Source organism: Hyaena hyaena, unplaced genomic scaffold, assembly GCF_003009895.1.
Source record: "Hyaena hyaena isolate Hyena2069 unplaced genomic scaffold, ASM300989v1 scaffold_1025, whole genome shotgun sequence".
NCBI lineage: Eukaryota > Metazoa > Chordata > Mammalia > Carnivora > Hyaenidae > Hyaena > Hyaena hyaena.
In genome coordinates, this window is record NW_024081659.1 from 44,452 (window position 1) to 59,762 (window position 15,311).

At 35.6% G+C, this 15,311-nt stretch overlaps 1 protein-coding gene across 3 annotated transcripts in view; it reads right to left on the reverse strand.

The window, feature by feature from the left end:
- ZNF326 (zinc finger protein 326) overlaps nucleotides 1–15,311 on the reverse strand; it is a 38,117-nt gene that overhangs the window by 19,148 nt on the left and 3,658 nt on the right. The window contains exons 3-6 of one of the 3 annotated variants that reach the window (XM_039221832.1): nucleotides 7,837–7,872; nucleotides 7,630–7,741; nucleotides 5,087–5,492; nucleotides 2,504–2,702 (exon numbers count right to left, since the gene is read on the reverse strand). In XM_039221832.1, coding sequence (XP_039077763.1) covers nucleotides 2,504–2,702; nucleotides 5,087–5,492; nucleotides 7,630–7,741; nucleotides 7,837–7,872 — 753 coding nt within the window. Of the gene's footprint in view, nucleotides 1–2,503; nucleotides 2,703–5,086; nucleotides 5,493–7,629; nucleotides 7,742–7,782; nucleotides 7,873–15,311 lie in introns of those variants that run through there. The other 2 variants (XM_039221833.1, XM_039221834.1) reach the window with 2 other exon arrangements.

Here is a 15,311-nt window from a genome sequence, read left to right on the forward strand (position 1 = left end):
TGACAATATTTAATTTTATCCTTTGTTCTTATCGTCTAAGTTTAAAATTTTTGTTTCATGTAAAGGTTGAATGTTTAAGCCTGTGTTTTTATCTCTAAAAGTAAAAATCAGAGCACCTGGGTGGCTCAGTCAGTTAAGCATCTGATATCGGCTCAGGTCATTATCTAACAGTTCATGGGTTCAAGCCCCACCTCAGGCTCTGTGCTGACAGCAAGTCTGGAGGTTGGAGTCTGCTTTGGATTCTGTGTTTCCCTCTCTCTGCCCCTCCCCTGCTCATGCTCAGTTTCTCTCGCTCTCAAAAATAAATAAACATTAAAATAAATCAATAAACAAATCAAAGTAAAAATAAAAAAACAAAAACATAAAACTTTTGTGCATCAAAGAACATTCTTCATCAGGAAAGTAAAAAGGCAACTGAGAGTGGGAGGTGGCATTTACAAATCCTACATCTGCAAAGGGACCTATGTCTAGGATATATGAAGAATTTTTCCAACTCAATAAAAAGACAAATAGCCCAGCTAAAAAGTGAGCAAAACATCTAAACATGCATTTTTCCAAGAAAGATATACGAAGAGCCAATAAGCACAAGAAAAAATGCCCTGCCACTAGTTATTACAGAAATGTCAATCAAGACTACAATGAGATACCACTTCATACTACCTGGATGGTTAGAATCAAAATGACAGATAATAACAAGCCACAGCAAAGACACAGAGACATCAGAACTCTCATCCACTACTAATGGGAATGTAAAATGGTGCAGATGCTTTGGAAAACAGATGGTTCCTCAAATGGTTACACCATATGATCTAGCAGTTCTTCTCCTAGATACATATCCAAGAAAAATGAAAACACAGGTTCACACAAAAATTATATTCAGATGCTTACATCATTATTCATGGTAGCCTAAAGGCAGACACAACCAAATACTCATCAGTGAGTGAATAAAATGTTATTTGCCCATACAATGGAATATTTCTAGCCAGAAACTGGAATGAAGCACTGATACCTGCTATAACTTGAATGAACTTTGAAAAGATTATGCTATGTGAAAGAAGTGCATCACAGTAGTCCACATTTTGTATGATTTTTTTCATATTAAAGTCTAGAATACAGGAATTTATAAAGATAGAAAGTAAATTATTAGTTGCTCTAGGCTGTGGGGTATGTTGGAGGTAATGCCTAAAAGGTACCAAGTCTCTGTGAGGTGATGAAAATGTTCTCAAATAGATTACGGTGAAAAACCAATGGATTCCACACTTTAAATGGGTGAATTGTTAGGGTATGAAATTATATCTCAACAAAGCTTTTTTCATTAAAAAAAAAAAAAGTTCAGAGGCAACTACTGTTACTTACCTATGCTGTTGTATTGTTTTTTAACTTGGTAACATAGCTCTAAAAGAAATCAAGTACACTTGACTAAATTAGATGACATCAAGGATATGCCTAAATAAAAGCTAAGGAAACATCTTTTTCAGACTTCTTTGTGAAAACATACAACAAAATAATATACACCAAATATTTTGTCTATTTTTACATGTACCCTGAATTACTTTTTGTTTTTTTACATTTATTTTTGCCTTGATGACTGAGAAATGTTGAGTTTTTCCAAGTAAGATGAAGTGTGAGTCTATTTTGTTTCACTTTTTTAGGACTATTTTCACTATTTTAGATCCCTTACAATTCCTTACAAGCTTTAGAACCAACTTGTCAATTTTTGCAAAGAAGCCAGGTGGAATTTTAACAGCGACTATGCTAATAAATCTGTACATCGGTTTGGGGAGTATAATCATCTTAACAACATCAACTCTTCTGATTTCTGAACCATTTGTTTAGTTTTGCCATTTATTTAGATCTTCTTTAACTTATTTCAGTAACATTTTGTAGGTTTTTAAATACTGTTAAAGTTTTACACTACTTTTGTTAAATTTATTCCTGAGTAGTCTTGTTGATGCTTATATGAATGAAATGGTTTTCTTAATTTCATTTTCAGATTGACTCTCAATTTTTTAACAATGTACAGAAAGAAAATATGACTGTTTCTAAGAGTCATCAGTTCACAAGATTAAAAGCAAACTATATTTCCAGAAGAAACATACATTTTCCTGGTACCAAAAGTCATGAAAAATTTCTTCCCTTTGTCCTCATAAAGGGATCCTGTGTAATGTGACAATACTACATCCTCAACAGTACCTTCCAACCAACAGTACCTTGCAACAACAAATACAACACCCAAGACAAAACTTGAATTAAAATCATGTGTGAAGCCTTTTAAAACCTATAGATGTTCTGACTCCACCCTAAATAAGGATTTAGGGAAGAGGGGTGGACCAGGGCCTGTGCATCTCTGGGTAATTTTCATGTTTATGACTGATTAGTGACTACACTAGGTGATTCATAGATCTAATTTCTACAATTGTAATTACTATGCAGTTTGTCATATGAACACGAAAAAATTATCTAAAGCATTACATTTTTTAAAAACTGGAAATACTGTACTTACTGGGTGATTTGCTGAGGCTCATCTTCTCCACGGGCTTTGCTAGCTTGGGTTTCTTGATAAAGGTTCCACCGGGCTTATTAAATGGTTGCATCATTTTTCTCTTTATTCCTCTTGCAGCAGCAACTGTCACATTGGTGGGTTTGTTTTGATAGTCAACAACAATTCCAGGTCTATGAATGCTTCCAAAATCACTCATATGCTGCAAATTTGTGAAATCGAGAAATATTAGCATAATATCTAAAGATAAAGTATGAATTCATACAAATTTTTACCTGTTATCTATCTAATAATTTTCACCTGAAAATTACCCAGAACTGAACTAAATTTTATATGTCCACTCTGAACACATTGAAAAGCTTTGTAAGTTATTACATGTATAAATTATTAAACTCAAATCCAGTGAATTAGTATTTTTATTTCCAGTAGAACAAATATGGATATTTCCTACCTATTTTTTTATTTTTACCATTCAAAATTGAGATCATAAACAGCAAATGTGCCTGTCAGAATATTACCACTTGTACAACTCTCTGACAACTCCTCTTCAGAGTTCCTAATTGATGTTTTCCCATTAAAAGACCTAAAAAGACATCTTTATTTCACTAAAACCTGGCTTAAAACTAAGATGCATAAAGAAGACCATATTTGAGGTTTGAAGTAAAAAAGATCCAGAAATCATTTAGGATTTCTCCCTGTTGAAAAAGGGAATGAGAAGGCGAGATGGAACATTAGTATGAAATAGGAGAGTTAAAGCATAACCATGCATCAACTTCCAGGACACACTTCAGATAAAGAATTACATCTGACGTTCCATTCACATTCTTACCTAGAGAAACATATTCTGACCCGGAAGCCCAAGAAGCAAAAGTTTACAGACGAAGAGTCATGCAACCGAACGACTCTTGTGTCCCTTCCTCTTCTCTTATCATTAACAAAATCCACTACACCAAGAGGCTACATGTCCATAGAAATTTATTCTGCTAACCCTACTTTTAGAAGATAAAGATTCAGGAGTAATCTGAAGAGAAGGATCCAATGGGAATTGTACAAGTGAAGATTAAAAAAGAAAAGTCCTGTTGGTTCATCTACTTCATTAACAGAAGGAAAGACCGAAAATTCCATTCAGACTAGAATGGTTGAACCCAAAGTACAGGAATACCTGTTTTTCTATTGTGAAAACAAAATTGGTATTTGAAGTCTCATTAAGAAAAACAATCATTTGCCTCAAGTAATATACAGCATGAAAAATGTTAAGTGTTTCCCAAATTTTCAAACTGGAATCAATTTTCAATTTCAAGACCCAAAGCCTACTAACCCAACAATTTTCAATTAACCTACAGTCACTAATTATGGTGGAAGAGCAACATATCAGTTGCTTACATTTGTATATTATGCTTTGGAATCCCTATCTAACCTAGTAATCTTGAATAGATTAGCGTTTCCAGGTAGTTTATAGAGTCATATTAGAAATATCTTCATTAATTATCCATTAAAGGTGCAATGCATTTTACATCAGTAAAGGGTTAACTGTTATAAATGCAAAATTTCTACACAAAAAGGACAAACTACACTGATGTACCAAAGGCCAATGAAGAGACAAAAATGTGTGCCCTACTACATTTTTTATCAGAAGTACTTTCCTCTACAAAGAGAATATTAAGATTAACTGACTTAAAAAAATGATTTCTTACATTAAAGCAAAAATACAGTATCTTTCATAGGACCAAACTACATTAACTCCACAATCTACATACACTTACTAGTAAAATTTCATGTCAGTCAAGTTGCCTAAGAACATAAGTCATCATCTTTATTCTATGTCCTGAAATGAAACACTTAAGACTGGCATATCTACTCATGTAAGCAATAATTTACAAAAGATTACTTCCTAGTAAGGAGCCAGAGACATGTCTGTACAAGAAGGAGCTTATTTCTCAATAGTAAAAACTAGTGACACAAGGGAAAACGGAACACCCAGCAACAGGACATATTGCAAGAGAGTGAGTTAGTAATTATACTGACCACAAATCATTCTACAACCTATTAAACATATCAACTTCTTCACCGTGTAAACATGGCTAAGCCACCCTCATCTATTACCAACTTTTAGTCCCTTGTGTTGAATGTGAAATATGGAGCTCTGAAGAAATTCTATGTGCTAGAGTTAGCAGCAGCAAAGTATAAACATTTTATCATACATTGCACCTTTAACCTACTCAAAACTCCGAAGGGTTTGTTACCTTTTACAATAATCCAAGAACTGTCCCACCAGCAAAATTGCTAGTGTTTTACAAGGAAAAATGCAACTCCTTTTAACCCCTTTTAGACCAAAACCTAATATCCTCACCTTTTTAATAAAGGGAGATTTGGCAAAACTTATGAACAATCATCTCACACTGCCACTTAGTTTCTGAAGTGCTGGAAAAACTTTTACAGGCAACCTAAAAATTATGCTTATGATTCAGCTTTTGCTTCAAAACACACTGGGATGAACAGTGCTTATTCTAGTTGAAAACCATGGTCTTGAAAGGGTTTAAAAGAGTGACTAGTGAAAAGAATCTGAAAAGATTCTGTTGTACTTACTCCTCGGCCTCGGCCTCTGCCTGTTGATGGTCCTCCAAAAGCATCATAGTTTCTGCTTCCAAACGTACTTTCAGGATAAGCAGGCGTTCCTCTCCCCCGAGAGCCTACAGGTGCAGGCTTCATATGGGGTGAAGAAAAACTGCTGTAGGAAGAGTAATTCTCTCTTCCTCTGTCCTCCATAAACCCAGGCCTCAATTTTGAACGGGAGTAAGGTGCTTCCCAGCTAGACCCGCCCTGGTTTCTACCTCCGAAAGAGTCAAGGCTATTCCGGTAGGAGCTCTCAAATCGACCACCATAACTACCTCCGAAGCGGCTTTGTTCGGGTTCATTAAAACCATAGCCAGATCTGTACAGATCTCGCCCACCCAGAGAAGACCTGGAGTCGTAAGACTCATAAGGTCCAAACCTGGAAAAGTTGCACAGTGAGGGAAAAAACAAAAGTAAGCTTACTAATGTTAGACAATTCAAAAGACAAATTATCAGATGACATTTATCAACTAAAATTCATTTATACCATACTGGTTTGCACAGTTCTACTTTCATTCACACCCTGATTAGGGCTGGGCAGTTCAACATGAGACCAGATAGAAAGCTATCTGAGTCAGTTCTTAAATATGAATTGAGTTAAGTAAACCTTAGCTTAAAAATCTGCTTTGTAGCAGCTTCTCTATTTTATTAAAAAGATTTGTCTGTCAGTATTTAAGCCCAGCCCTAGTCTTGGAAAAAGTCATTTGCTAAAGTTCACAAACTACTCAAACTTTTTTGAATCCATCCCTAGTATTGGAAAATACCGAATATTTACAATATTTTGGCTTTCAACAGGGACATAAATTGAAGACTATACCAATATAGGCTATTTGTGACACAGAAGAGATCCTTTTTGCAACCCTAATAATCTATGTAACAAAACTGCTTCATTGTGTCTGCAGCAGTCAAAATTTGGAGAATTAGCTCTGGTTATGAAATTTGATATCCTGTCCAACTTTGGGTAAGGTCAATAATCAATCCTCAGTCACTTTCTACTTGTAGACTAGCAAATCTAACAATCTAGAAGGATAAGCACATATAATAGAACATAAAAGTAAAACACCACCAACATATACCCTCTGCATATGAATTTTCAAGGCAGATGAGAAAGAATACGTTTTACGTCTTCAATTATTTAAAAAATTATTTCCTGGCAGAAAATTATCACATAAAACTACTCTAAAAAAGGGAGCACACAGACTCCTCAAGGTTTTAATAGCATCAACAAAAGAAACAAATCATCTTACTTCTCACAAATCCAAAACATGGATTACAAAAGTTGCTTCATAGCTTACAACATAGTTTTATAAGGCCCACAATCACACATGAGATAAACAATAACATCTACATAGTTTATCCACATCACATTTACAATGCAATAGGGCAATAACGGATATATTAAAACAGTTAAATGTGTTATTATTACTTCAATTATTTATAGATCACTAAATAGAATGTACTATTTACTTCCGAATCCTGGTAACCATATAAGAATTATTCCTCTTTCCAACTCTTTTTAAAACATCTATCACATAAGCAAAATTGTATCTATGCATTTAACTTGAGTTTCCTCTACTGTTAAACCATAGTGGCACACTTAAAGCAGAAAGAAGGAAAGTAAAGCATCATTCAGTCCATCCTTAAGGAATCCGGATCCTTCAATTTATGAAGAAGGTGGATAGTTTCAAATGTTACCTAACTAGTTATACTTAGTAGAAATATCTGTCCCTCAAAAGGTATACCCCTTTGCCTAAAATGCGGTCAACCCTAAGGCCTGAGTAGTTCAACTAGTGTTAAGCTTTACACACTATCAACAGTGGAATATAAAAACAATCTAAACTCTAGTGCATTAAAATAAGCAAAAGTATAGTATTCATGGCTTTAATACAATGCTCCTAGCTTAGAGCACAAGTGCTTTTGGTCTAAGTAGTATCTGCCAATATATAACCTAGACATGGAATTAAGAACATTTTATTATTACAGTATGTTCTTACAACTCACTCTAAAATTAAAACTAAAAGAATAACTATCTTAAATGTTCCTCAGAAAACTGAATGTTGCTAGACTGGTTCAGTTAAATCCATTCCAGTGAAGACTGCTTTCCTGCTTTACAGAACACCCCACATCAGAAAAGACACTTTTAAAAACGAAAAAGAAAAAGCTTCACAGATAATATATTTCCAATAAAATTTTTATATCATTTGTTCAAAACAGTCTGACTGATGAGGAGTTAAAAATAAAAGTAAAAAAAAAATAGTTCACTACTAAAGACAGAAAAGCTTACTCCATTATAGTGAAATGAAAATAGCTACTAGAAGTTTTCCTAAAATAATGTCTACCAGTAATCCTGAGATAATTTTTATAACCATTAATTAACACCTCTAAACATTTAAAGTGATTATTCAATACCAAACAGTGAAGTTCAAGCATCATAACATGCCTAACAAATACTTAAGTTAAAATATCCAGAATCTTACAGTCATCTAATTACTTGGCCAAGTGATTAAGCAATTTACCTGCTACCCCCACCACCACCACTGTGATTGTCCATGCCATATGACTGGTTTAGGTAGGAGTCCATGGATCTTTGACCCCCATAGGATCCATGGCCATAGTCACGGTCCATCCCTATAAAGAGTTTAAAAAGAAAAAAATTAAATGATGCTCACCTTTACTGGCACTCAAAAGAAGAATTTTTAGATAAATATCCTTGAATGTCAGACCTCCATAAGATCCGGGGCCATAATCACGATCCATTCCTAAAACAGAGTCAGTAACAAAAGGTCAGTAAGATATACCATTCTCTTTGGGAATCTTTGCATAAAACACAACATATGCATGTATCAATGATCTGAGACAACAATTTATCATTAGGGCGCCTGGGTGGCTCAGTTGGTGAACTGTCCAACTTTGGCTCAGGTCATGATCTCACGGTTTGTGGGTTCAAGCCCCACATCGGGCTCCATGCTGACGGCTAGCTCAGAGCCTGGAGCCTGCTTCAGATTCTGTATCTCCCTCTCTCTCTGAACCTTCCCTGCTCACGCTGTCTCTCTCAGAAATAAAACATTTTAAAAAAATGTTTAAAAAAATTCATCATTAACATTTAAGCTAAACTCACAGTAGACATGGAAGGAAAAAAACCTCACAGATGATAATCTACTGAAAAACCAGATTTGCTAATAAAAACCCAATTTTTCAAAAAAACATTATCAACTAAAAAAGTTCCATATTAGAATTATTTTAAATTTAACCAGTATCTATTGACTAGGGTATTACTTTAAGGTTCTGTATTAGGTATTACGTAGTATATAGTTAATAATAAATAATCCCTACTCTCAAAAAGTCAGGATTTAATGTCAAAAAGAAAAATGTTTGTTGTAAGTATAGTTTTTTGCATCTAACTGCCTCAAAAGATTTAAAAACCCAGAAGCAGCCACATTTTCAATTAGCCTAACTTAAATTTGTTCATATATTAACTAAAATAGACATTTTTAGAAAGTAAAATCGTGGAGTAGGGGGCCAATCTGTGGTACTACCCCTATAAATAATAATAACTCAACAAATATTTAAATCCTCAAATACTCTGAATAAAGGGAATGAATGGGATTTCTAGCAATACAAAACACTAAAAAAAACTCTAATATATTAAGGATACTAAGTATATTTTATTACACTGCAATTCCACCTAATCCCAAACTCTGACATGAAAAATACAACAAGAGGTAATAAAATAAATTTACTATGATCATAAAAAATGAAAAAAATGTTTAAATTATTTAGAATGTGTCCTATAAAGTCCTTTAAAATCCTTCATTACCACCCTCCTCAAATTTTATACACTAATAAATACAATATATACAGAGCAAATACCTTAATTTAAATTTTTTAAAACACTGAATTTTAATCACAATCACTTAAATATTCTGGTCCTAATAATAACAGCAACAACTTCACAAAAATACCACTCAGAATCTTCCAACTTTAAAGCTGGAAGCAACCTAAATGATAAAATTCACTCTCCTCATTTTATAGATTAGGCAACTAAAGTCCAGAGATGACATTATTTTCCCAAAGTCCAATATGTATCCACCCTTCAAGCTTTATGCTGTTGCTTCTATGTGAAACACTCTCAGCTAACACCCCAAAAACCTGCTTCTTGAAATCTTCTCATCTTTTAAAATTCCATTTCAAATACTAACCCTTCTAAGAACAAATTCAATGATACCGTCTCAGTTGATCATCATCTCTTTCTTCTAAACATCTGCAAGACTATAGCTCTGACACGGTGCTTATGTTACCCTGCCTCACATTCTGCTATTTGTGGCCGCATCCTAAATGTATACTCATCTTGTGGACATGGTCTGATTTCTACTCATTTTGTATATACCCCTGAGCCACTGTTCTCAAGGAATAGTCTCTTCCCCTCCACAAGCTGCTAGGACCCTTTCAGGGATCCATGAGATCAAACTATTTTCATAAATAATACTGCAACATTACTTGCCTTTTTCACAGCGCTGATATTTACACTGAAGATGCAAAAGCAATGGTGGGTAAAACTGCAGATCCCACGCCACATATCAAGGCAACGGCACCAAACTGTATTAGCAGTCACTGTAGTCCTTAATACTGCACACTTGCAGTAAAAAGTATTAAAATAAAAGTGCCATCTCTACTTAAAAATGTCCTCGGTGAAGCAGTAAGAATGATCAATTTTATTAAACCATGACTTTTGAGTACACTTTGTTTCTGATACTGTGTAGTGAAATAGGAAGTACACATAAAGCCATTTTGCTGCATACCAAAGTATCACAGTTCCTGCCAGGAAAAGCCACTGTGCAAGTGTTTGGTTGTGAACTGAATTAGCCACTTTTACAAGGAATACTATTTTTACTAGATAGACAGACTAACTGAGCATTTGGCATTTTCTCAAAAATGAACATAGTAAAACTGTCACGTCAAGGAAAACAAGTAACAGCATTTGCTGCCAATGATAAAAGTTGATCTTTTCAATGAAATTCAGAATTGTATAAAACTTGTAAGTACCAATAAGCATAACAGAACCCAAAAAGTTTATCAATATATTTTTCATACTAAGACTTCAAATGGGGTGTATAATTTACATTTATAGCACATCTAAATTCCAACTGTCCACATTCATGTGCTCAATACTGTCACACGTGGCTCGTGGCTACCATATTAGACAACACAATTCTAGCTTAATAAAACTGTCATCGATTTGTCTTTTTTTTTGAGACAGAGAGAGCGAGCACAAGTGGGGGAGAGGGGTATTGGGGTGGAGGGAGAAAAATTCTTAAGTAGGCTCCACGCACAGCACAGAGTCTGACATCAATATTTGTCTTTAGAGTTGGTAATTTATTCTTACATTATCTCAGACAGAGGGCAATTCTGAAATTTAAATAAAATTTTCAAAATAAAAAGCCTTCCTCTAAGCCTTATATTAAAAGTAATCTTAAGAGCTAGGTTCAGATAGATGCACAAAGCAAAAAGTTTCATTTTTGTTATTTCTGCTTGTTTCAATTTTGAGCTTGCAGAGGCTTCCTTTAGATACTAAATCTTTTAGTTTTTATTCTGTGTCTTTTTATTTCACTCCGGAATCATAAATTACAAATATTTACTGAACACCCACCTTATACCAGGCACTGTAAGAGTACACAAAAATTAAGAAAGCTACATAGCAATAATTTTGGCTTATTATTCACAGAATAGCTACTATTCAGTTAATTAAAAAGGAAAAAAGGAAGTCTTTATAATGATTATAGGGATATAGATTGTGTAAGATGACTGCTTCCAGATAAAAAATATCTTCCAGGTTACCAAATGAACTTAGAACTTTAAAAACAAAACTGGAAGAATATAACATATCTTTAATATTATTATTAAATCAAAGTAATTCACTCAAAAATAAAACTCACCTAATATTTTAAATCAAATCTATTCTATTGCTTTGATGACTCTATAAGCTCAACAAATGTTAAAACTCAGTTACAATTAAATCATAAGGAAGGAGCTGAGGAATAACAGGAAAAAACAACTGACTTATCAAAATAATTAACAAGTTGTGTGACACCAAGTCTTGAAATGGGACAGCTTTCCAGCACCTCCACACTACTAGCATTTTGATACAGGCCACCAACATCTCTAACCTACATTACTGCAACAGCCTCCTAACTAGTTTTCCTGCTTCCACTTTTGCTTCCTTTCTGTTTATTCTGCAGAAAACAGCCAGAATAATTCTGTTAAAATGTGAATTTAAATCATGTTCAGGGCACTTGGCTGGCTCAGTCAGAAGAGCATGCAACTCTTGATCTCAGGGTCGTGAGTCAGGGCTCCACACTGGGTGTAGAGACTTCATAAATAAATAAAGTTCAATGTTCACTAACTTTCAATGGCTTCCCATTTTGCCTAAAGTAAAAGCCAAACCCTTAAATAATCCGTAAGGCTGTATACGAGTGGCTTTTAACCAAGGACAATTTTGCCCTCCAGAGGACATTTGACAATCTCTGAAAGCACTTTTGGTTTTCACAACCAAAGGGCAGGTGCTGCTCACATCTAGTGCACAGAGGCCAAAGATGCTGCTAAACAGTCTACAAGGCACAAAACATCCCCCCACAAAGAATTATCTAGTCCAAAATGTCAATACTTGCGGAGCACTTGGGTAGCTCACTTGGCTGAGCGTCCAACTCTTGACTTTGGCTCAGGTCATGGTCTCACAGTTTGTGGGATTGAGTCCTGCCATCAGGCTCTGACAGCACACAGCCTGCTTGGGATTCTCTCCCTCTCTCTCTGCCCCTTCCCCAGCTCATGCTCTCTCTCTCTCTCTCTCTCTCTCTCAAAATAAAGAAACATTAAAAAAAAAAAAAACAGGTCAACTGCTACATCTGAGAAACCCTGCCCTATGTGTACTCATCACTTCTTAGCTTTACCGTCTACCGTTCCCTCCTTTACCGCTCCACTCTAGGTACACTGGGCCCTCAGCTATTCCTCGAACGCAGCACACCACACCCATTTTTGCACCTGCCGCTCCCTGTGCCTGAAATGCTCTTTTCTCTGCATCTGCACTGCTCAATCCCTCCACTCTTTCAGGTCTTTATCTTCTATTGTCTCATAAATATAAACAACTTAACTTTGATTTTCAAGGCCTCTCGCTACACCTCACCACTCTGTCTTAAGTCTGCTCAGAAAAAATCATCAGCTCTAGTCACAACATTCTCCTAAAGTCTCTCTGAAGCATAACATACTCAGCTGTACCTTTATTCCTGCTTTCCCTCTATCTGGAATGCTCTCCTCTTTTTTCCCCTGCTATTTATGTAAGAAGAGCTATTATGAAGCAGGAAGGAAATATGGAATCGTTGAAAATACAGCTTCCTTCCAAGACATGGTGTGGAGGAAATTTAGAACCTGACATGTTTTCCAGTACCTTCTACTTCATTTTCGTTGCTGGAAAAGACACTAACAATGAATTGTATCATTGGCTTCATTTGGTAATGACACATCTTTTATTTTCTAAAGCCTACAGCATTCTTCCTCTAGACAGCCATGGCTTGCATCCTCACCTTCTTAAATCTGTGCTCAAAGGTCACTTTCTTAGCAAGTCCTTCCCCAACAAACACACACCACCACTACCACCCTCCCCTGTAGCATTTTTCTCTAAGAATTGAATACCATCTAATATATGATATGTGTTACTTTTTTATCTTGTTTACTTTCCACTTCATCCCACTAGATTGTACACTCCCCACAAGGGCAAGACTATTTTCCATTTTGTTCACTGCTATATTGCCAGTTCCTAGAATAGTATCTAATACACAGCAGTCACTCAAGAAATATTTGTTAAATGAATGAAGTCAAATTACATCTCTGAAATTAAGTTCCTCATTTATGAAGTGCAGGTAACCTAGACCTCAAAGTGTTGTCAATAATGATCTTTAACCAGCAGTGCATTCCAAAATCATGTAGAGTACTTTTCGTAACATGCACAACCAGGGATCACTTATTTAAAGCTAAGATTCAAGAGGACTGGAGTGTGACCTGAACAGATACACTTTGGAAAAGCTCCCCAGGGGAATCTAAAAATCACCCTCAGATGAGAACCACTGCTGGAACTAAAATTAAGAGAAAAAATAAAACGCGTAAGATTAGTAGAACATAAATCCAAAAGGATATTTGCACCCCCATGTTCACGACAGCTTTATTTATAATAGGTAAGGTATGGAAACAACCTAAGTGTCCACTGAAGGATGAATGGATAAAAAAGATGGGGCACACATATACAAGGGAATAGGACTCAGCCATAAAAAGGAATGGAATCTTGCCATTTGCAACAACATGAATGGACTTCAAGGGCATTATGCTAAGTGAACTAAGTTACAAAGCAAGACAAATACTGTAGATTTCACATGGAATCTAAACAAAACAAAACAAACAAAAAAGCCAAGCTCACAGATAGAAAGAACAGATTGGTGATTTCCAGAGTGGAGAGCGGAGGTGGTCAAAGAGAATCAAAAGGTACAAACATCGAATTATAAAAAAATAAGTCATGGGGGGAATAAATCATGGGATATAACATATAGCATGATGACTACTGTTGGTAGAACTTTTTGTACATTTGAAAACTGTTAAGAGATTAAATCTTAGAAGTTCTCATTATAAGAAAAAATGTAATTATATATGGTGATGGATGGTAGAATTATTGCAGTGATCATTTTTCCAATGTCTACAAATAGTGAATCATGTTGTACACCTGAAATTAATATGCTGTATGTCAGTTATACTTCAATAAAAAATAAAGTGCATTGCTTAAACAAAAAGTCATCACTGTGACAGGCATTTCTAAATTTCTTTTTGCATCATTGTACATTAAGAAAATAAACTTCTGGGGCACCTGGGAGGCTTAGTCGGGTAAGCATCCGACTTTAGCTCAGGTTATGATCTCACAGTTTGTGAGTTCAAGCCCCGCATCAGGCTCCATACTGACAGCTCAGAGCCTGGAGCCTGCTTGATTCTGTGTCTCCTCATCTCTCTGCCCCTGCCAGCTCGGGCTCTATCTCTGTCTCTCAAAAATAAAAAAACGTTAAAAGAAATTTTTTTAATAAATACATAAATAAATAATAAAAAGAAAATAAACTTCTGGCCTGGTATGACCTACATGTCAAAGTCCTACATTTAGACATTAAATCCAACTCTCTGGTAAACACTACTAGAAATCAAGCCTTTTATCATTCCAAATCTCTCTCTGGTGAACATATTAGTCCTACTCACTCTAGTTTAAAATCTTGGATTCATTTTTATTCATCCTTCTCTTTTCTTTTTTTTTAATTTTTTTAATGTTTATTTTTGAGAGGGGGGAGGGGCAGAGAGACAAGGAGACACAGAATCCAAAGCAGGTTCCAGGCTCTGAGCTGTCAGCACAGAGACTGACATGGGGCTCGAACCCACAAACTATGAAATCATGACCTGAGCTGAAGTCATACATTTAACCAACTGAGCCGCCCAGGAGCCCTATACTCACTACTAGTCAGTCAGCTTGCAAGTTCCATTAATTTTCTCTAAAAACATCTTAATATTTTCAAAATTACTACTGTCAACTCCCAAGTTTAGGGTCTTTAAATCCTAACACCTAAATTTATTAAATGGCTTTTAGCTTCTTTTCCAGCTTTGTTTTTCTTTCTTTTTTTTTAAGATTTTCTTTTCAAGTATTCTCTACATCCAGCATGAGTCTTGAGCTTACAACCCCAAGAGCAAGAGTCATATCACATACTCTTCCAACTGAGCCAGCCAGGGACTCCTAACTTTCCAGTTTTCAATCTACCTAAATGTGGATACAAATTAAAGTTCCTCTGGTAATTTTATTATGACATTCTCCTGTTCAAAACTGTGTTCTTCAGGGGCACCTAGCTGGCTCAGTTAGTAGAGCATGCAACTCTTGACCTTGGGGATGTAAGTTTAAGCCCCAGGCTGGGGTGTAGCAATTACTTAAAAATAAAATATTTAAAAAAACAAAAAACAAAAAACAGAGGCACTTGGGTGGCTCAGTCAGTTAAGCATCCAATTCTTGATTTCGGCTCAGGTCATGATCTCACAGTTTGTGAGATCAAGCTCTGTGTCCAGCTCTGGGCTGACAATTCGGAGCCTGCTTGGGATTCTCTCCTTCCCTCTCTCTCTCTGCCCTTTTCCCACT